The 23,507-nt window shown below is 41.7% G+C and overlaps 1 protein-coding gene across 2 annotated transcripts in view; it reads left to right on the top strand.

The window, feature by feature from the left end:
- The first annotated feature begins 551 nt into the window (after window positions 1-551).
- Window positions 552-23,507, top strand: part of IGF2BP3 (insulin like growth factor 2 mRNA binding protein 3) — a 118,434-nt gene continuing 95,478 nt past the window's right edge. The window contains exons 1-3 of one of the 2 annotated variants that reach the window (XM_065051309.1): window positions 552-892; window positions 1,416-1,637; window positions 2,948-3,008. In XM_065051309.1, coding sequence (XP_064907381.1) covers window positions 1,463-1,637; window positions 2,948-3,008 — 236 coding nt within the window. In that variant the 5' untranslated portion in view covers window positions 552-892; window positions 1,416-1,462. Of the gene's footprint in view, window positions 893-1,232; window positions 1,638-2,947; window positions 3,009-23,507 lie in introns of those variants that run through there. The other variant, XM_005510922.4, reaches the window with a different exon arrangement.

Here is a 23,507-nt window from a genome sequence, read left to right as displayed (position 1 = left end):
CCACCATTACCCAGCTGGAAAGGGAGCACGGTCCCCCCGCCCCTCCCCGGCCGGGCAGCGCCGGAGCGCGGCTCCTTCGCCCCAGGACTCTCCCCTTCTTCATCATCCCCCAACTCTCCTCCACCCCTTTGTCTTTTTTTTTTTCCTCCTCCCTCTCCTTTCCTCTCTTTCTCCTCCTTTCCGTAAGGCTCAGCGTAAGGGGCACTGCGAGTGATGCAGACACATTACCATATGGGGCTCCTCCGAGGCTGGAGAGACCCCCCGCCCCCGCCCCGCCAGCCCCCCAGCACGCAGCCGCCGCTGCGCGGGAGCGGATCCCCGCTCTCCCCCACCGCCTCCCCCCACATCCGCACTCCCTCCCCCCTCTTCTTCTTTCCCCTCATCCTCCTCCTTCTCCCCCCTCCCCCCCGACCCATGGTGCCGGGGAGCTGGATCGCCCAGGCACGACCCCAATGAATAATCCCCACAGCCTGGCACGGCGGGGGAGGAGCGGGGTGGGAGGGGGGGGCGGGCATTGCGGTGCCTTTTCCCCTCCCTCCCCGGGATCACACCCCGCTCACACGGGGGGAGGTGCGGTCGCCCAGCCGATTTTGGGCGGTGGGGGCGCGCAGAGCTGACTCCCCCGGCGGAAGGGCAGAGGCGGCGCAGACCGGAGCAGTGCCGGCGCCCACCCAACTCCGGTTTCCCCTTCCCCCGCCCTCGGGCCCTCTCTAAACTTGTCCTGTCCAGCCTCCCCCCATCCTCCCTTCCCGTCCTTCACCCCGGCCCTCCTCCTCCTCCGTGAGTGTGTGTGAGCCCCATCCACTCGCTAATTGAAGGGCTGGGATTCCTCACGTGAGAAGTTGATTTGTAGTTTGAACACGTGGCTCATTCAAAAAGCCGGAATATTCAAGTAATTTTTTTTTCTTTCCCTCCCTCCTTTCCTCCCCCTAAGCCCCTTCTCCGTTTTTTCTTTTTTTTTTTTCCTTTTTTTTTTTTTTTTTTTTTTTTTTATCCTGAGAGGCGGCGCCTGCACGCACGTAGTGTGACATTTTCATAGTCCGCCTGCTGCTGCCAAAGGGACTTGGGGGCAAGACAAAAAAAGTAGTTTTTTTCCCCCTCCCCTCCTTCTTTTTCTCTCCTCAGCCCGCCATCCGCGGCCCCGGCGCTGGGTGTTTCCCCCGCGCCCCCCATGCGCCCGGGTAGCACGGCAGGCACTTAGGGCTCCCGTTTGGCTACGCTTTTTTTTTTTTTTTTTTTTTTTTTTTTTTTTTTTTTTTTTTTTACCCCGAGAGAGAGGGAGGGACACAAGCTGCAGATCTGATTTTTTTTTTTCTTTCCCCTGTCCTCCCTCTCCCTCTCTCTCTCTCTCTCTCTCTCCTTCCTCCATCGCATTTTGTTTTATTTCCCCCTTCCTCCCCACCTCCTCTCGCAAGACGAGGGTTGCAGCCCGCGGTGCGCGCCTCCCCGAGCCGCCAGGAAGATGAACAAGCTCTACATCGGCAACCTCGGCGAGAACGTCAGCCCTCTCGACCTGGAAAGTCTCTTTAAGGACTCCAAGATCCCCTTCTCGGGCCAGTTCCTGGTGAAGACGGGGTACGCCTTCGTGGACTGCCCCGACGAGAGCTGGGCCATGAAGGCCATCGAGGCACTTTCAGGTGAGCGTTCCTTTCCCACCGCCCCGCCGTGTTCTCCGCAGCCCCGACGGCCCCCGCTGCCCGCACTCCTCCGCGGTCGCGGAGCTGCTGCAGCGGCGGGCTGGGCCTCGCCGCCGGCCTCGGCGCGGGGAAGGGGGGGTGGTGTGTGAAGACTAGGGGGGGGGTCCCTGCTCCTCCGCCCCCAGGTGAGGTGCAAACTGTTGTTTTCCTATCGTGGCCGGAGCCGCCCGGCCTTCCCACGGCGGCTTTGCGCGGGGCTTGCGCGGCGGTGGGCCCCCGGGAGGGGCCGGCCCGGCGTGGCGGGGGAGAGGGGCCGGGGAGGGGCGGGAGCCTGGGCCCACGGACCCGCGGCGCGGCGGCTCACATGTTTTTCCACACCCCACGGCCAGCCTTGCCCCGTCAGGTCCTCGTTATACTGGGGGGGGAAGGGGGGTCGGCGGTCTCAGTGAGGCGGGGGCGGTCTGAGGGCGCGGAGCCCTGCGCGGGGTGCGCTGCGCTCAGTGGGGCAGCGGCTCCACACCCCCGCTTTGGGCACAGCTGGACCCCCCCCTGCAGCCTCTCGCAGTGGCCGCCTCTCTCCGGAGCGGGCTGGGGCTCCCCCTGGCTTGGCGCAGGGCGGGGGGCGAGCCGCCGAATTGCCCCAAACTTGGGAGGGGGGGAGCTCTGCTGCCCTGCTATTTATTTCGGTTTCTCTTCGCTGCTCTCACGCACCCATCACCGCCTCCAGCAGCGCGCCGGCTCTTGGCCCCGACATCCTGTTTTTGTGTGCTTAAAAAAAAATAAATTAAAAAAATATATTTTTATTTTCGGGTGAAGCGGTTTTGCGGAGGTCTGCTGGGAGAGGCTCCCTTGGAAAGGATGGGCTCGGTCTGCGTTCGGTGTCTCGCTTCGGTTCCCTTCCCGCCCTCTTCCGAGCAGAAAACCGCCCGAAGTTGGAGGCCCGGCGGCGGCTCGGGGGGCGGCGGGAGCCCCCACTCTCCCTCCCCGAGATGGGGCGGCCTGGCCGGCTCGGTGGGGCTGAGCCTGGCTCCCGCACTCGGCGTTTCATGGGTCGTTTGGAGCTCGGGGCTGGGGCGGAGGAAGGGGCCCCGCCGAGGGCAGCCCCGGCTCCCCCGCGGCAGCGGTTCGGCCGCCGAGCTGTGTCGCCTTCGCGGGCGCCGGGTCCCCGCTCCGCCGGTGCCCTGGTTGCCGATGAATGGGCTAACGTGTTGCGCTCCCCTTCCCTGTTTTACACCCCTGCAAAGCCACTCCGAGAGACGGGGACTCGCAGCCGCGCTCAGATATTTTCCCCTTTCTTTTAATCTCTGCAGGTAAAGTGGAGCTGCATGGGAAACTCATAGAAGTTGAACATTCAGTCCCTAAAAGACAAAGGTAATTTATTTTTATTTCCCCCCCACCTTGCCCTCAGTTACCCAGTGAGAAGCAATTTGAAAAATGCTTAGGTTTGTGTTTCTCTTCCCTGTAGATAAATGGACCGCTTTCTTAAAACCACAGGCGTGTGGTTTTTGAGGTTTTTTTTAGAATCATCCCATGTATTTCTAATGTTGTGTCTTGGCTGGGCAACAATGGCAATATTTAATTCATTAAAAAAAAAAAAAAAAAAAGAAAAAAAAAGAAAAATTGTGTTTTTGTAGGAGAACCAAGTTATTATGGTCTGATGGCAAATGATTATGAAGATTTTAAAATTTAAAGTTCTGTGAGAAGCGTTAAAATCTGGCATGTTAGCAGGAAATGAAATGTGGTGTTGTGAACTGTATAACGGGCAAACACATGAGCTTTGCTGCTCCAGGAAAAAAAAAGCATCTGGTAAATACACTGGTATACATATTTTTTGATCCTGCCATGTTGGAGTCTGCAGCATTTTATAGGCACGTAGTAGAAGTCTCATTTGTATTTGAGAGGATTTTTCATCACTTTTTTGAGCTGGTATACAGAAGCAGCAGGAGAATGAATGCTTCACAATAACGACAGGATTTATTAATCTTTAATTTCTAAACGTATGTTTAATTTTTGTAAGGTAGTAATTTTGTTGGGCCTCATGTAAAGAAGCAATACTTGCAGTAAAGGCGGGTAGTATTTTTATACTCTCTATAGCAAATCAGCCTGCTTCTTTCACAAATATTTAGATTATAGAAAACCTGGCATGCAGTAGAGAGTAAAAGCAAAATAGATCAAACTTTCCACGTGCTTGTTCCTCTACTCCATTATTCAATCTGGGAAGTATGTCTGTCTGTATAACTTTGTTAAAAGGGGCTTCAACTATTTCAGGGTTATATTTAAAAGTGCAGGCTTTTAAAAATAGTTGATTTGGAAAGGTGAATTAGCTGTCTTGATGGGCATTGTATCTTGGTATTTTGAGAATTAGAAGTTTAATCACTATTTAGTATTAGAGGAAAGCATCACTTGAGAAAACGTGGAGGATTTTTACTCTAGTTAAGGGGGGAGAACCCCTACCTGGACCAATTTGTAGCATGCTAATCTTTATGGTTATATTTATTTGATGCTTTTAATTGGAAATTAGTATGTTGTATGTGCTCCTTCTCATTTAATATGCAAGGTATATGGCTTTGTTTTATAGTAGCCTCTATTTCAGATCTTTGGTATATAAAATACTGTTGTAGGTAGAATATATTTTTAGATTTAAAGAGAAAATTCCATGGGACAGAGAAGAATTGATGATTTCCTCTTAGTCTCTGTAATAAAATTATCATTATTATTAACCTTAAACTTGCACAAGTAATATTCTATTTATGCTGTTGAAAACAAGTCCACTTCAATCAGGTAAAGGTAAATTTAAAATCACTGGTGCTGCCCTCAACTTTTTTTTTTGAAATAATAATTTAATGCCTTTGAAAGTATTTTCTTGTTCTTTCAGCTGTTAGCTGAAGTGGTGTAAAATCCATTCTTCATATGGGGTAGCATGTCTTCCTATTTGTCTGTGAGCAATTATCAGAAGCGTGCATCTGTCTGTAACTTGTTGAAAAGAATTCTACACTGAACTCAAGCACATTTCTAGGCACGCGTTGTCTACATATAGGCGTAATATTGAAAAAATTGCAAATGTAACTGTATCAGCACACCCGTAATGCTCTTCCCGAAGCACTTATTTGCTAAAACGTTTCATCGTGTAGTGTCATGCTGGAATGTATCAGATACAGTTCAAATTTACACTGCTGTTTAACAGAAAATTAAATTGCATTTCTCACAACTGCACTTCCTTCCCCTTTGTTTACGCCTCCCCCTCCCAAAATCAAATATAGAAAGCCACTTAAAATTTATTCAGTGGCTTCCATATGTAAAAGTGACTCTCTTGGTCTGTTTATACATGTCTAATACTTTTCTTTTTTGGGGGGGTCGAAAAGTTGGAGATTTGTTCCATGTCTCTATAAACATTTCTTAGTTGGCGTCTATTTAGAGTTGCTAGATAAGTGTAAACCCACGGTTTTCAAATGTTGAGTATTTTGGTGAAACTGGTTATTAAGCTGCTTTCAAAGTAACTTATTTGAAGTCTTTGTATCCTTTTACTCAAGGGAGAGTTGTTAGATTCAGCCGGGGTGGGGGTGTGTTGCTCCCCAGGCCCAGCCAGCGCATTTGCAAGCTGTAGGGCCAGGGAGATGAGATACGGTTAGGGCAGGGGTGCCATTTAACAACAACAAAAAAAGGTTAAGTCAAGTCTGTCCTTCAGCATGAGCGTACGATTAATAGTTTGGTCAAATGATTACTTCATAAGAGCAAAAGTTGTTTTGTAGTACACAGAAATTATTCAATACATTGTATTGACCTCTGCTGCTGCGAGGCTGCTTCATGGAGAATCCCAGCCCCCCCCTCCTTACAGCCTCCTTAAATATGATTTTTATTTTTATATTTAGCAGAGTGGGTATATTATCACTCGCAAAGGTAGTTTGTGAGTATCTTTCTCCAGAGGTGCATGGGAGGAAAGGGTAAGGGTTTGTTAATCCATATCCTCGTCACATAAAGGAAGGTCAGGAGGTGGTGTCAGCTGGGGTTGCCATAAAGTTGAGCTGAATCCAGAAGATGGTGGAGTGCGCCTGGCTTGTTATTCAGGGTGAAATTCTTGGGCCCAGTAGTCACTGCATTCCAGTCCTTGCTGGATCTTCAGATTTGAAGTGGTCACACCCAGGTTTGCAAAATTACCTTCCTACCTGCTGTGGAAGGAAGAAGAGAGCCCATGCGTGAGTCTTCCCCTCTCTCCCCGCCCTCCTCCGGAAGCATTTAAAAACAGACAGGGGGATATGCTGTAGTTGAAAGAAGGGGCCTGGTCCAGGTTTCCTTGATGGAAGGGTGGAGAATTATTTTGGGGGAGGTGCAAAGTATTTAAAAAGCTCGGAGTAGATTCCTGACTTACTACTGAAATCTCAAGGGAATGTCAAAGGAATGCAGCATTTCTGCATTCAGACCCCTCAGTGTGGAGGAAGACCATTGCAATATTTAAAGCTTTAGATCACTTTATGCAAAACGTTGAGAAGGCATTGTAATAATTTTGACTGTTAGCCACACTCTCCAACAGAAGGCAGGGCACTGTTAGTCATGATTGTTTCTTAGATGGGTTTTCTTCTTGCAGAGCAGCTATGCGGGAGGAGGATGGTGGGGATCCATAGTATACATTCATTTGCCTGTGCCCATAGAACTCTGTGCAAGGCTTTGGTACTACCTTGCCACAATCCAATAGCAGCTGGTATCTCACAAGGTGATGTAGGCTGCAATCTGATTATTCAAATGTCCCTGATGTCACTTGTGTGTGATGAGGGGGGAGGGCAGGTGCTAACTCTGAGCACCTGGGGATGTGCCTGGTGCAGCCTCCTGGCCCTGGCTCCCACCTCCAAGTGGGTTTCCCACCCAGACCTGGTCCGCCATGCCGGCTCCTGAGGCCTCTGAGTGCTGAAAATGCTCACACCACCTCAATTGTAGAAATGATGAGGTGTGTTTTTCCAATTGGAAGGATAAATTTTTTTTTTTCCCCACTTTGAGGGCTCTTTGTTGAGAAAATAAATTCATTATGTCTCTTCTGGGAGGGCTGTTTGGGAAAGGAGGGGGAGAGTAGCAAACGTGCGCCTGGCAGGTAGTGCTGCCTCTTAGCGAGCTGTGCTTCATCTCCCATCTGGAGGTATCTGAAGGCTGGTTTGAGGAAATCAGGCTCAAAATCCCTCAAGCAACCATCTCTGTCCCAGCAGAGAGTGTTACGCTGTTGGGTGGTCATTGGATTGTGTTGCTAATTTTCAGTATAATGAGGGTTTGTATCTTGTGTATGCAAGGCAGTGGGAAATGGCTTCACAAGGTTAAAATATGTATGGTGGCTACAATGGTCATAGGTTGTGTTTTTTTTTTTTTCTGAAGTAGTGGCATTGATTTTTAGTTTTGCTTCTGTAAATATCAAGCAGGGAGAAACATGCTGCATGTAAGAAGACATGATAGAAAATATGCCATTTATTTACTGCATTTATATTCCTTTCTGTGGAAGGAGATGGAGGACCACACCTGGGTCCAAATTAGAATATTTTTGAGAGTGAAGGGCCAAAATTTTGCATAGTGATTTTGGGATTTTATTCTCTCTTTCTGCATTTATCTTTGCAGACGTGAACAGGTGTGTGTGGTGGTTTTTCTCGTTTTTGTTTTTTTTTTTTTTTCTTTTTAAATCTTTGAAAGCTCACAATTAGAATGGAAACAAACCTGGATAGTTGTGGTGATTCCTACGCAGATAACGGGGTTAGTGAAGAATTATCTGTTCTTCCCATAATGACTTGTTAACCGCGATGTTGTTGGAAGATGAATTTTATAACTCTTCATATTGTTTGATAATTTAAAAAAATCTTTGCAGTTTTAAAAAATAAGCTAGATGAAATAATGAAAAATTATTAATGAAACATGGCTGTGAACACAGGTCCTGAAAGGTTGGTCTTGCTTTCTTTTTGCTGCCTTCCCTTTACAAAAGGTACCCTGAGAACATACTTGTAGTGGAGCGTAAATCCAGTGTAGATACAGTAGATTTTGAAGAGGTGGAATAAAAATTAGCATTTTGGATGTGTAATTCAAGGGTAGTAAAATATAATCAAGACATGTTTACTTTTTTTTTTTATTTGTACCTTTTTTTTTTCCTCAAGCATGAGGTAATAACATTTTCCACTTTTTTGAGACCTTGAAGGTGGTATTTCTGTAAAATGGGGCTGTGTTCATTTCAGTTGCTCATTTAAGTGCAGAACATAGGACTCTACAGTGCTAGAGCATTTTTATGGCTTCTAGCTAGCTATTGGGTGGACTTGAAATGCTTAGTTTTGACCTGGAAAATTCTTCAGTGACCTGGGATTTACCTACCCAACAGAAAATGTGAAGCTTCCCAGAATGGTCATGAGACAGGGACCGAGGCAGGATTAAAATACACCTAACACTTAACCACAGACAGGGCTGGCCCTACAGGGCACCTCACAAAAAAAGATCCTTCACTCCTTAAACCTGCCTCTTTCATTCATGTCATCTTAGCTTTCATGATTTGATCCTCCTGTGATTTTGGTGACAAATACATAGCTCCATGGGCCACAGTTAAAGACGCTTTTTCTGGCAATTTCATCCTTAACACGAGCCCAGCGAGACAGGCACAGGACAACATTGATGTGGGCTTTTTGTTGTTCTTGTGATTTACAAGTCAAATTTATTACTGGAGTTTGATTATTCAGCATCAGTAAATAGATGATGCAAAGATTAAATGCTGTAAAATTTAAGGAGGATCACTTTCCATATTGTATATATAGAGATGGACAAGTGGAAAAGTTTGAGTAGGATTGATGCGCTTAGCAATATTGAGGTGCTTTGTGTATTTCCAGAACGGCTTCAATACAATTCTGTTCTAATGTGTTCTCTCATTTTGTTTTCACACGCAAAACGTTCATTTGCACATCAGTCCATTCTTTATCTTGAATGATGCAGAGTATGGAATTAAATGTTGAGTTATATGCTAATTACTGTTGAAGATAAAACTAACTTTCCCTTATTTCATCTAAAAATGTGATGTTTTTACTAGAAATACTTGCGTTATTTTGTAGTTTTAGTCTGAGGCTCCCATTTTACTTTTTTTTCTTCCCTCTTTTGGGAATCTCAAGGGTATGCGCTTGTATGTCTTTCCATTCTGCTTCTTTGCTGTACGAGTCTTACGTTTGCTGTCCAAATGAAGAAAATTTTGTTGAATGTGCCATCAAAAATCTCCCCATATGTCTGGGTTTGGAGTGTGCTGGCGAGATTAGTAAACCCAGTGTTTACTGGTCTTACCCAGCCCCTCTGAGCAAGTTTGTCTGTGTGAGTATTTCAGAAGCACTTGTACCTTCCTATCACCTGGAATAGGTAATTTGGCTTCAAAAAGTTTCTGTATGGGAGCGAGAGCTCCTGTGTGTTTGAGCATGTTTCAGGTAATTGACAAAAAATTACATTATTATATTTCTCCTGTATTTTTTTTCTTTCCAGATCCGCAATATTGGTTTGTGAGTGTGAGTTGAAAGATGCATACATTTAACCAAGAAGAAAACCTTGATGTTTTTAGTTTAATACTTAGCAAATAAAGTGTGTTACTAGGGCCAATATTAAGATAGATATTAAAATACTGTATATGTAATGGCAATCAAAAATGCTGTTTTCCATTTATTTTTTTCTCCACAAATACATTGAAATTTCAAAATTAAAAATTATATTAAATTATAACGTGGTATTGTGCTAAAGTGTATTATCACAGAAGCTGGCACAAGAGAAACCTGTAGCATAAAAGGTGTCTCCTGTGCTGTGTAACCTCAGCAGCAATGTGCCTCCCCTCTTGTCCACCTCTTCATGGTGCAGTGGAATTGGCTTCAATTAAAACTGTCTTTCTGCAAATCTGGGGTGGAAAACTGCCTCTAACAGGTAACATGAGGCATTCCGTATTTTTAATTAAGTTAAAAATTGGATAAGAGCACAGATAACAATGAGTCAAAGAAGGATCTGACTCTTCTTGGGTATGTGACTAACTACTGAAACAAAATTGCCTTGAAATGAAAGGGCTTCAGCTGGGAAGGGCCTTACTCCATTTAAAGTTTTTTGGTATCTGGATCATTTTGTGACTAGTCTGATGAGAAATAATGCAGAGAAGTGTTTCAAGGAGAATTTGTGTGTGTATATATATATCCACACTTGCATTTAAAAAATATTATTTTATCATAAAATAATTTGCAGTTTAAGAAAAGATCAGCTAAAAATATCTGGAGAATTTACAAAAATAGTAAGGTGGCTTTTTTTTTTTCCTAGTACTAGTATACTTGAATGCAGCTGAAGCTGAATGTTCACTTTTGAAAGATTAACTTTCATGCTCAGCTGAACTTTAGGAATGCCATTTTAAAATATATAGTCTACACCATGTGCCCAATACATTTTTCCCATTTGTGAAAAATAGCAGTGCTTCATTGTTTTGGTAAATTAATTTTATCTAAAAATGTTAAAAGGACAGGTCCTCTTGGTTCTCCCTCAGAAACAGAGCTCACTTCACCTTAACGGAGCCTTAAATGTTGTGGTGCAGAAATTGAAATTCCAATTGGAGGGAATTCTAGTCTGTACGAACAAAAACTTCTGTTGAAAAAAATAATCACAGATACTTATTTGCATGTTAACTTCATGTCAAATAGCAGTTAAGGATGAAGTAAAAAGCTTGTTGTGTTTGGATTTGGAATTACCTGTTAAATATCTAGCACCATGGATCAAAGCAGGACTGATTTTCTAGGAATAAGCTGGACAGGAGGACTAACAATGAGGAGGAGGGTGAGGGGAGCCCCAAACAGAAAAACCCTCGAGTGACTTGCGCTGTGCAGTTGCTCCACAGAGTTTTCATGCAGGGGCCTGATCCTGGGTGCTCTCTGCCCTCTGAGGATGCCCTCGGCAAACTGTGGGCAGGCTCTTGAGAAACAGAGTTCACAAAACTGCTCTAAATTTGACAGGGAAAATGTACATTTTGTCTAGAAAAGGCAAAAGGTTGGTGTGTGTGTGTGTTTTTTATTTTTGTGTTTATTTTTATTTTTTTAAATAAAACTGTGGTTTTAAAAGAGTTATGGAAAAGATCACAAAAAATGCATTTCTAAATGACAGAGTGGATTATTCGGGTTATACGTGCAGGGGAGATTGTCTGTGTGATAGTGGCTTCCTGGTTGTTGTGGAAGAATAGTTCAATTTTTCCTCCTGCTTCTAGAGCAAAAATTTCAAAGCAATGTCTGTTATGATAGTACTTGAAAAACATAACCTGTAGTAGGATGTTTGAGGAATTTAGGTAGTAGTTTCATCCAAGAGAACAGGCTGCACTTACAATGTAAATCTAGTCTTGTCTTTTTCCTATCGTGAGTTAAAATTCTGATAAAAATGCTTTAAATGATTTTTCAGTGAAAGTTTTGTGGCGACCTGAAGCAGGTAATGGTTAGGGAAAAAAATTAAAACCTGTCTTGGAATATTGTTGTAATGAATATTGAAAATTTTTTTCACATGAGTTCACTAATTGTACAATAGCGTACATGTGCTCCCCTGCCATGGAGGCGTTGGTCTGTTATAGATGGGTACTGCTGCGCTGGAAAAAGCACACGGATCTTTCCCATTGGATCCCAGAATGAACTGCATCTTTCTTTGTGGAAAACAAGCCCTCTGGTGTGCAGAGGGAGCTATTTGCCAGGGTCAAGGGAGAGGGATTCAACACTGTCTTTTAGTGGTGTTGATCGCAGTGGACGCTGGTGCTGATCAACAAGAGTTGTTGGCGAGCTTTGTGTTAATAGAAATTCGGTTGTTTAAGCAAGTTACAGGCAGCGGTGGGCAGTACCATAACTTGGTGACAGGGAGCTAAAACCTGCCATTTCTAATTGGGAGATGCTCCTTTTGACCCTGACAGAAGTACTGGAATATTTCAATACTTGTTTGTTGCCTGACTGAATGAACTTCACATCTGCATAGAAATTTTTAATGTAGGATGCTTTTAGGAAATGTGCAGCTTTCAAGGATAATGGGCGTTTAAGGACTGCCTACAAATCCAGATTGTCTTTCAGTTTCAAATATATATGAAGAGATGGCAACACGTGGTGTGTAAATTTACTAACACCTAGTGAAGGAACTGGAGGCTCCTAGGGTACAGCACAGATATTTAAGTTGATTCTAATAACCTGTACAAAATACATGAGAAATGGACAACTCTTAAAGTCAGAGCACTTCTTTTTTTAAATACTGTGCACTCATAATTAAATTTATTTTCAGAGATTAATGCTGGTGCTCAGTAGCAGTGGTGTAAAATTATTCTTATACTACTAATACTGGGTCATTCAAAGATGGACCCAAATGTTTATCCTATTAAACTGTTTTTTCTTAGAAGCAATTCCCTCTGCCCCCAAAAACAAACACTCCAGGTTAAGTTATGAGAGCCGAAAGTAGGTGTCCCTTCATTTATTTATGAAATACGAAGTTTGTTTCACAGTGATGGTCTGAGTCCTAGTAGCAAATGGTGAGGTCCTGTTCTGTTTGGTCACTTGTTGAGTTGCTGTTTACGCTTTTTGCATTAACAATGTGTTTGCTCAGAGTGAGTTATACCTCTATTTGAAGCTTTCATTTTTTTTTGTTATGCAGGTGAGAGGGAATTTTTATAAATAATGTGATCTCTTCCCCTTTTTCTATCCTGGCTGCTTTCTCAAACAAGTGGCTGTTGATGTGTAAATATACCCCAAATTCTATGTTTAACATAGAACCGTGGACTTCAGTAAAAGTTGTGGAATACACACCCTTTGTACAGCTGAGTTTGATGGCAGTTGTTCAATTAAACTCAAATCATGAGCAAGATTATCTTTTCAGGTATGTAGCATGTGGTTAACCCAGATAAAGTTGAAGCTACCCATCACTCTTTGGAAGTAATCTTGGGAAAAGTTTTAGAAGATTTTCTTTATTACTTGTAGAGCCCTCCAAGGTTTTAGATTGAGGGAAAGATTGCTTTACCTTTGTTTGAATAGCTCTGGTAAAACCCCAGAACTGCATTCCCTTGCTGTGGTTGGCTTTTTCTTGCCCCTGTGGCAAATAATAAGCTTATGTACATTGCTTTTCTTTGTGGCCCTTTTGCTCACATCACCTGGTCCCCACAGTTCACTTACTACAACTGTTGCTGGTTTTGCATAGGTTGGATTAAGTTCAGCATCTTACCATGAAAACGCCGTGTCTGAACGCATGAATGGCAGCGCGGACCCCGCGTTGCACGTGTGCTGGTGTCAGGCTCCTAATGGGTGGCAGTGCCATGTGCCGCGCTGCAGCTCTTCAAAAAGGCTTTTCAAATGAAAGCTCAGGCTATATTCAATTTTTAGCTGTAGTGCTGGTGGAAATCGCATGTGATTCTGTGTTCCAGAAAAGCCGCTCCTTGCCGTGGTTCTGACTTGTGTCACTGGGTGTGTAGTTTTGGGTGAAACACTCTCAAAAAAAAAAAAAAAAAAAAAAAGACAAGGCATGGAAAAGTCTGTCCAGAAGTCAGTCATGTTTCACCACAATAAAACTCCACAAGTTCCCGAGGAAGAGATGGTGTGTGGGCAGTGATGTTTTTCTGGCGATGGCGGTGGTGTGTGTCCCACCCCATGGGGCCTGGGCAAGGTGAGGAGACCTTGGCCTGGTTCGGAGGGACTGAGCAGGTGTCCTGGCCTGTTTTGCCCCCCGACATCCAGCTCTGTGAACTTCCCTTGCCCTCCCTAGATAAGTGCATGTGGTTACAAACTATTAAGGCATGTCTTTGAGGTTTGGGGGAGGAGAGGGAGGGAGCGATTGCTTTGTTTGGAGGCTTTTGGTAGCTCCAGTTCTGGTTGTTACCGGTACTTGTCTCTTACGGCATCGTTTGCAATGAGCTGAGTTTTTGGGGGGTGATGGTGGCAGAGGTGAATCAAGAAGACATGCAAACTGAAGATGATCAGTAACTCCTAAAGAAGGATAACTTCTTTTTGTGGTTGAATATTTATCTTACAACGCCGTAGCCTGCCTTATGCTGATTTTGTTATTGTTAATTGGTTATTTTTAGCTTTTCCCTGCTCTTTATTTCTTTAAATTGTTCTTCTTAAATCCTCAATTGTTGGGCATATCTATATGCAGACAGAACGGTTGCATTTCAAAGCTTTGAAAGACATTTAAACTGTGCTAAGATGTGCTCTCAGGTAAAAGCAACTTGATCTACTAGTGGGGGTAGGCACCACCTAATTTCGGCATCTCTGTTAACAAATCAGTAGTGGATGATTGTAAGAAGAAGGTAGTAATTACTGGCTTGATGTGATAATAAGTTTACACATCTGTATACAAACTAAATTTGATGTAATTAACTGCTAAATAATTTATTGAACTTGGTCAAAATTATCATCATCATTAATAAGTACTTTGTTCCTAATATTAATTTAAATATCTAGCAAAATGCTATGCATTTGAAAACAAGTTACTAAATGCAAATAACCCTGATGTTAATGGTGATTAACTTGTAAATCGTACTTATGAATTAGCTGGTTATCTATTACAAGAAATAGGCCTTTTTTTCTGCTTTGAAACTAACTGATCCAAATCCACAATTTTGCTCAGTTTAATACTAAGTGTATTAAAATAGTGTAAATGTTACATGCTGCTCTATGTAAGGAGTGTGGTTTTCTGTGCAGAAATGTAAACTCTGATCATAACAGTGTATTTAAATGTGCAGTGACAGTGGAAAAAGCCAATACTTGCTGTGATCTTCATCCTCAAAGCATGTGCTATATTCTGTGTTTTCTGTGAAAAAGGAAATTAAAAATAATGGAATTATTTAAAAGATGATATTGGCTATTCTGTAATTGCTTTGTATGCCACTTCTTAATGTCACAACAGTTTGTTTATAGTATTATGAAAGCAGGTGGAAATTATTAAATATTAACCGTAAGGCTATTAAAGAAAATACACTTACACCTCTTACATACGAGCAATTTTTCAACATAACTTGCCTTTGAAGGAAATTGCAAAATTGAAATGTTGCAAAATTTGAAATTTGTGTACAATTGAATTTTAGTTGTTGACTTTTCCAGTTGAACAGAATAAAATTATATTCTAAGGCTTTCATCGAGACCTGATATGAAAGCTCAGAGATTGCTTTCATATATTATACTATGTAAGCCAGTGTGCACTAACCAAAGCTGCTATGACAAAACCATGGAAGATTGTTTTGGTGATTCTTAAAAACAAAGTTTAATGAAAGATATAATTAACAATATTTTTAATAAGTAAATATAAAAGTGTGAAAGACTCTTTATGCACAAGCTGTGATGCTTCAGCTCTGCCACTACGAAATATTTACTGTGAATGTGGGTTTACTAGTGTAGATGTACTTACCATTAACAAAATCATTGCCCTATAAAAAAAAAAGGAGAAAATAAGCTTTGTAGACAATAGAAAACTTTGCATGGTTGTTATTAGTTTGTAAATGTCAGCTCCTTAAAACATATTAATTAAAAAGTTACATTTTTTTCCGTAACCTGTCTTTAGATCAAAATTTAACGTAGGAAATATATAGCATATGTGTGCAAAATGTGTATATTATTTGGCTTTACATACCAACAGGAAGATGGTGCATTCTGCACTTTAAGGGTATCACATTTTTTGAGGGGAGAGTACACAGTTCTAAAAAACATGTGTCCTTTTGCTTTAAGTAAAGTCATGACATAATTTTTATTTGGTGCTGTTCTGTCCACACAATCTTTGTGTAGTTGAATAGGACTTCATTGCTGGTGAGAACTCTTCGGAGAAAATTACTTAAAAGAAGTGACAAAAATGTTTGAAAACCATGAGCCTAATTTGTTTCTCTTTGCAAGTAATTTCAGTATAGAAAAAGCAATGGTGCTTTTAAAAAGTCTTCATCTGGTGACATTCAGCATAAAAATGACAAAGCCGAACAGCAGAGTGGTCATGTTCTATGACTTTTGGGTTTTGAGAGGGCAAAAGAAAGGAAGGAAGGAAAAACGCTTGGTGGTAACAATCCAAACCCCCCACATTGTAGCTCTCCTCCAGCAGAGGCGTGACATCTCATCTGCTTTGGGTTGCTTAATCAGTTTAAAGCCACGTGGAATTGCCATTAGTAAGGGCCAGTGCTTGAGTGCTATTTCTTCTTGTTGGTGTTGAATTAGTTGAACAAAGCATACGAGTAAAATAATTACTAGAGCATCAAAGTGACAATTGGTATCTGTGCAGTGTCTTAGCTCTCCTGTGTGCTGCATCAGTTTACACTTTAAAAGTTTCTGTGTTTGTGGTTTTAAACTTTTTACTTGTCAGTAAGGCTTATTGGACTAAATCCTTTGAGAAGAACTTATTTTAGGGCAAAAAATAATAGGAAATGTATGGTAAATTCAATGTTTCTTCTGTTGTAAAACTGATGAAGTATTAATTCAGTGTAATTTGCTGCTGTTAGTGTGGTCTAGAAGATTTAAAAGAAGCTATTTGCCTTGCCAGTGCTTTTAAAGCTCTTTTTGGTTTGTGTTGTGATTGAAGGGTGGAAAGTAGCTATGAGGAAATTTTTTGAAATTATTATTTTATTTAAAAAAAACCCCTTAGCCCCCTGAGCAGTCTAACTGCAGGTCTCCATTAGGCTTTGCTGGAACCCCTGAGATAGGAGTAAAGCATGTATCTCAAATGTTCAATTATCATGTCAGAATAAAGCTGTCCTCTTGCAAAGTTGTGTAATATACATATTTATGAAAAAAGTAATAAAAATGGAAGTTTCAGCCAGAATGGATGCAGAGTGAAACCCACACATACATCTACGTTTATACACACATGTATAAACTACATTCTTCCAGAGTGGCTTTAAACACTGGAATGAGCCTGAAATATGTGGCCGTACATTTGAAAGTGTTGATTTACTCTGCGCTCTTGTTAACTTTTCTTTTAGTTTATTTTGTCCTTTAAAGCACTAGGGGTTTATTAATATTTTTAGATATTATAATATTACATAGACAGTTGCCTAAATGAAGGAGTTTGGCCCTGCTAATATCCTTCTATATGATAGAAGAAACTCGAAAATGCTAGTGAGCCCTTCTGTTAGCTGAAGTTTACATATACACTTAAAATCAGACTAAGCAAGATTTTCCATTTATTCTAGTGACAGCAAGTAAGCTTTTTGAAGTTAGATGGTGCTTTCATCAGCATGAGTGTTTCGATGTGTTTCCATTTCCCAGACCCCACAGGAACCTTTGTTTACTGAGACCATTATTAAGAACTGGACGTTAGTTTGTGTCAATTCTTGTAAAGTATCCTGGGAGGCAGCAAGCAGGATTTTCTTTAGGATGTCTGTGTGTGGGTGAAATGGAGAGACGGTGAAGTGTGCGCTGGGGCTGGGTCCTTGAGCTACCCTGACAGCTTGCCCAGTTTAAGCTCTGAAGTAGCTTGCTCTTAACCTGAAAGGTTTAAATCATATATTTGATAGAAAAAAAAGTAGCAAATAGAGGCTCTCTGAGCCTATGTAACAAGGGTCTTGCTATTACATGCTGTAAGTGTATAGGTGGAGCAAATCTTCCTATTTTACTGCAAGCCTTGTTTTGCTTCCTCTACACCCCCCAAACCAGAACTGAATTTTACTAGTTAATCTGGAGCACACAGTGAATTTAAACTTGGTATGAACAACCTTAGCGTCACTGGAGTCTGACCCGAAAGACACCAGAATGGGTTAGAGTCCCTGTTTATAGCTGTGGTGTAAGGAATCTGGAAAGCATTTCTGATGTTCTCTGCAAACACAGGCTCGCGGTTGAGCAAGTTGGGCTCAGCAGCACGGTGGCTACTGAGCTTGTCTATGAATGCTGCTAATTTTATTTAGATATTTCAGTCTGAGAAGGGTGGAACACTGAGCTGTTGTGAAGACAAGATCTTTTGTGCCATATACCTCTTGTACCAAAAAAAAGTTGCGAGAACTTTTACGTCTTACGTGGGATCTGTGTCACTTGTTTCCATCAGGTTTCTAACTGATGTGCAAACTTGTGTGGAGTAGGTGATGTTAGTAGGGAAGCCACACAAAATAAAAACACTATGAGGGTATATACAACGGCTGCTTCATGGAGCAAAGTAACTTGTCAGCTTTTTAAATTCTTCAAGTCTTAGTACTCCTTTTTGCTTCAGAGATGACACTGAAATGTCTTATGCCATTTCTTTCTCCTTCTTGGTCTCTTTAAAAGGAGCTGAATTCACTTAAAAAAAAATATGTATATATGTATGTATATATGTGTGTGTATATATATATGTATGTATGTATATGTATTTTCCTTTAGCTGTCTAAGCGCCCCAGCCCTTAACTTGGCCGTGTATTGCAGGGACCTCATATGTAAGTTTTAGTGTAGAACTGCTTCTTACAGGTTGTGTCAAGCTTTGCAGTTAGTCCATAAAGGAAATATTTGCTGTCCCAGGTAGGAGCCCCTGTGAGCACGAGGCAAGCAGGTGATGGGGGAGAAGTAGCCTTTAGCTACTTTAGTGGCTTAAAGAAAAGATGGGTGGGGAGGAGAAAGATAAAAGGTGAGTTTTGTGTCTCATCATTAGGGGATTACTAGTTCATACCAGTTGGGATTGTTGGGATTTTAGGTAGACTTTTTTTTTTTCTTCCTGTTTAGAAGCACTTTTGCATTTAAAGCTGTTATTTTCGGTTCTTCATATACCTCCTGAATGCTTTCACTGTTATCTACATCCCAGTTAATTGCAAGTTAGTGGTGGGCTGGGAGAATAAATGGCAAACTCTAAAAAGTTTGGTCAACAAAATCAGCTCAGTAGTACAATTATCTGAGCAATACAGACCCCTACTCTGAGGAGGAAGAGAGAAACTGTGGTTTTAAAAAAACCTAAAAAAACCAGAAACCCCACCTACAAAAAAACTTAAATCCCAACCCTTTCAAATGAACAGGAGGAAAACAAAACAAAACAACAAAACACCACTGACCAAACAAGAAAACAAACCCCTTTCCATATCTACAAAGGGTTGGGAGGTTGGGGAGAGGGAAGGGGGAGGCAGTGGAAAGAAGAGGCCTGAAATGTCAGAAGCCACAAGGGTAGATGAAAAGCCATTTTCCTAAAGGATAGTGGAACTTCCCATCAAATTTAAAACAGTGCTTAATTATTTAATTTAGAAGAAAATCTTAACAGCATTCTCTCTTTAAGAACACCTGGATAATGAAAGGTTGGTGTTTGTGGTGTGGGTGGTTTTTTTTATATTATTTTTTTAAATCAGGACTTCAGCATTAATATGGTATATGGCAGAATCTTTAGAATTTTCTTTAAAAAATGTTTTTATGGACCACTCATGGGAATTTAGAAATAATGAATATAAGCTTTTAGCCTAATTAGTGATGTGAAGAATTGTTGAACTGAAATCCTGAAGCAAATGGTAATAGGTGAAAGCCTACTATCTGCCTCACTTACATAAATGTAAGAACTACAGTCAGGCATACATCGGCTGCTTTACCTATTTTGCATGATGTAACTTGGATGTGGCAACATAAATCTTCTGGTTGTGCTTCTCAAGCTATCATATCCTGCCTGGAATTTCAAAGTGTCTGAATTTATCCCGCAAGGAGAGCGCAGCCTCGTGCCCGCCTGTTTGGCTGGTGGTTTTAGGGAGTGGAGCTGCGCAGTGGCCATGGGCAGCTGTCTGGGAGTTCGTCCTGGTGGAAAGTAGTAACCAAATCCTGTGTTCTGCAGGCACTGGTAGGAAATTTGATCATCAGCACAGCGGGGTCTGTAATCCAAGAGCCAGATTTTTGTCTTGAATGCTGAGATAATACACCTCTCTGAAGCGCCCGTGCTTGTGGGTTGTGCGCGCAAGATGAAAGGGGAAAGGTGTAGTTAGGAGCCACCCTTTAAGTCTTGCATGAGCTTTGAAGAAAAAAATTTCTTTGTATAAATTTCATGGAAAAATCTTTATTCGGAGTGGTGGTATAGAGTGCTTTTAAATCCAGGTCTGGGATTAAATAATGAGGCAACACAAAGAGAAGTATTGCTGCAGTTTGCCTGTGGCTTAGCCGAGCTTTGTCTGCTTGAATTGCTGAATTGGGTCTGAAATGCGAGCCATAACATTTCCTCTTCAAGTATTCTGCTGTCCAGATCAGTGTGCAAAAAAATAAGGGTCATATTTGTTAACAGGTCAGTATTTGAAACCATTCTCCTTCCTTCTGTAGGTAAGGCATCAAGATGAACTTTCTGGTTCACAAGCTAATGGCTTTATTTGATAAAATACAGTAACTGTGTCATCAGTGTGCCTTGTAATATACACTAGAAATTAATTACTTTTTAACAGAAGTGATATGAAAACCTCTGTCCCTTTATTGAACCTGAGTACGCTTTTTACAGAAATTCAGTATACCTTTTGAAGGAAATGTGACTTTTTGCTTTTATATTTATCAGAACAACTTGTTAGGAGTAAGTGAATTGAGATACATAATTGTGTGTATGTACACATATAATTTTATATTAAATTGGTGCAGAATGTACATTCAGTAAGCTTTATTTGGATAGACTTACTGCTGTTTGTTAAGTTACTTCAGGAATCAAATATGAACAACTTAAAAAGACTGAGAGGTTTGCTTAAACCCATGGAATTCCAGTGTGGAGAGAAGAGGCAGGCAGAGACTGCAGCATCTCTTACAGGACGAGCTGCTCCAGTGCCTTAATCTATAGCATTACCTACATTTACCATGAAGAAAATAAGAACCCCCCCCGCCGTCACAACTAGAAAAATTGTTTCTGCTTTTTCCCCCAACTGCACTAATATGAATCGAGAGTTAAAGTTTCTTATTTTGTCCTGTAAACCTTCTTTCTTTTTTTCTTTCCCTGCTAGAAGAGCATTAAAAACACTGATTCACTCTGTTGTGATCAAGCATCAGCTAATTTAAGCAGCCTGAGGGGGAAAAACTAATAAAATCTGTGTGTGGGGGTAGCTTTTTGTGTTGGGTTTTTCTTGCATGTTTTTATTTTACTGGCTGCTGAGTAAACAATAAGACACCTCTTCCCCTTCCCCTATAAATTCCGTTGATCACCAGCAGTTTTCCATTTGGTTATAGGAGCTGCTAACTTTGTTTCTATGGCTGTTCGTGTCAGGACTTTTCCTACGGTAGTTGTTCCTTACCGTATGGCATTAGCCACGGTCCATACCGGTTTCTTTTTGTTGCGTTTTTATTTTTCAACTCCAGCTGTCTATGTCAAGTTTGTGTTGTCAGCGAAGTAAGCTTGAGAAGTGACGGGTTTTGTCTTCACATGGCCCTTTGGATTTCAGGGAGAAAAAAGGTTGTTTTGGTGAGTGGGTTTTCAGGGACATCATGTGAAGCTGTCAGAGCCGGGGGACCATGAACTCGGAGGCTGGGGAGTAGCAGCACTTGCTGCCCATGGGTCTTGGTGTCTGTCCTCTTGGTGTGAGGTGCCAAGACTTTTTCTGGATTAAATGAGTAAGCGCTTGTGCTTTGCGTGTTCCTAAGAGTGAAAAAGGTGTAGACCATTTACTTTCTGTCCCGTAGGTATTGAGTTCAAACAACTGAATGGACTAACATTGTTGATGTTCACTTGATCTCCTTTCAAACATATTTAACACTTTTTCCATAGGTTCTTCTTTAAAAAGAGTAGGTTTGCGCCGTGTGGGTTTGAGGTGTTAATGTTGCATGGAGTTCATATGGCTGCTGAAATGAGAGTATTACGTGGCGTTATTGTTGAGAAATGGGAATTAATGAGCAGGAGGCAGCAGGTGTCTGGGGGGAGGGAGGGGGGTGAGAAGGGTCTGGTAAGATTGCCGGTACAATGACAGTGTGGAAGTGCAGCTCCTTCAATACTTGTGTATGGTCCCCTCTGAAATGGCCAAATTTTGACACAGGTTGTGAGATACGCCATGGGATACAAAAAATCGGGACTGTGAGCAAAAGCATGAAACTTCATTATTTTCTGCTTTATGTTTTTTTGTCTTCTGTTTTTTAAAATTGTTGTCCCTTTAGGGGAGGTGCAAATCTTATGTGATTTGCCTTTGCTAAATGTCACACAAAGCACACAGTGAGATTGTATTAGTGAGTGAAAGTGTATAGTCAGTTTTCATTTAGTGTAAAAATGGACAATTTTAAAGACCTTTTTGACTTGAGGATTTTGACAGGTTGAAAGGAAAAAAGTAGGGAGAGCAGAGAGAGAAGGGAAAAGTACACAGGAAAGAAAGAAAATGCTGAATCTGGGGGTTTTCTTCTTCCCTCTTCCCACCACCGTTTCCCTGGGACGTGTTTAGTATTGTTTCCTACGTGTGGAGGATTCTTGTGGGTTGGGAGCACTGGATGCTCCTGCACGTGTGTTCTCTACATTTACATATGAGAAACTACCCCTTCAGAGATCACCAAGATGGCTTTTAGTAAATTAACCATCTTTGTGGTACTTCATTCTATCTATGCATATATATAGCACAAATACGCTGCCTTCCTTGTGAAGGAGCACAATGACTTCTATTTGTTTTACCTGCTTTGTGTTGCAGAGATATTCCCATCTCCCAAACACAAGGCTCCATGTCTTAACATTCCCAGAATAAATATGTTGATGTATGGTCATCAGCAGTGGCTTGAAGTAACTGAATCCAGTTACCTGCGTAATACCTGAAAAGAAGAATCAGAATGTGTGCAATTCCTCTTAAGTAAATTATTACCAAATAATTGCTTATGGACTAACCTTATACAGAAACCAGAAAAGTCTGTTTTTTTTCTTACTCAATAAAAGTTGTCCTGGGTGTCTTTGAAAAAGAGAAACAAGTGGGAATACCTGTTCACATGCTGTGAAATAGAGGTAGCTTTCAAAAACCTTCATACGATATAGAGCACAAACATAATTTGCCCACACGTTTACTTTTTTTCCTAGTTGAAATCTATTTGCAATGCCTCTTTGGAATGGAAGAAATGAATTAAGAAATCTGCTTAAACTGGAAAAAGTGCACACACAAGGCTTACATGAGTCACATTGATGAGATATGCTGGCAGTGTTTTAGTAAGGATTTATTAATACTAGTTGAGCCATATATTAAATGCAACAATTGTAATAAAATATCTTCATAAAATTTGAAAGTACTATGTCTTACACACCTGGTGTGACTGCAAGTAGTTGTAAAGTGACAAAACTTAAAGTTATTTCAAAACAAAAAAAACCCTCCAGACCCTCTGTGGGTTTATGCTGTCTGGGATGTGAAATCTACTAGGAGCTTTGAATATAGCACACTTTGCTGAAGAAAATAGGGTTATGAGGAAGGTGGAAAGCAACCTAGAAGAGCTGATGTTGGCTGAGGTGGGAGACTATTTCCAGGAAGATGCTCCTGTGTTGTTTCTTTCGTTTACCCACCTATCATTGTAGAGTTTTGACCCTGTCCAAAAGCGTGCTTTCTGAAGTCAGAATCCATCCTTGTGCAAGCTTTAGCTGTTCCGGTGAATTCAGTCAGACCCAGCTTTGTCCCTTGCTCTTTGCTATATGTTTGCATTTGCTTTGGGATTTTTCTTGATGTTGAGAGCTGATTCTCAGTGGGTTCATGTGCATGCAGTAGAGATGACAGCAGATGGGGAGTGGTGCCCCACAGCAATGTGCTGTGTGGGGCTGCCCCAGCGCAGGACGAGTGATCTCTCCGAGCAGGAGCTGTGGGTTATTGCAGCCTGTGGGATGTTCGGTCTCCATTTACTCACTGCTCGTTCAGGTCCTGGGAACACAAACACCACTGTCATTTCTTCTAGCTGTTCTTTGTGTGGGGAGAATGGCAGAGGGGGAAATAGTTTACAAGCTTTGTGTATTTTTCAAGTACTTTTAAGAAATACATTTAGGATTTTTTTTTTTTTTTAAATGGGAGCTGATAGTAACTGAAATTGAAAAATCTCA

Source organism: Columba livia, chromosome 2 (genome assembly GCF_036013475.1).
Source record: "Columba livia isolate bColLiv1 breed racing homer chromosome 2, bColLiv1.pat.W.v2, whole genome shotgun sequence".
Taxonomy (NCBI): domain Eukaryota; kingdom Metazoa; phylum Chordata; class Aves; order Columbiformes; family Columbidae; genus Columba; species Columba livia.
Note: the sequence above shows the minus strand (reverse complement) of the source record. Positions and strands in the feature narration are given on the sequence as shown.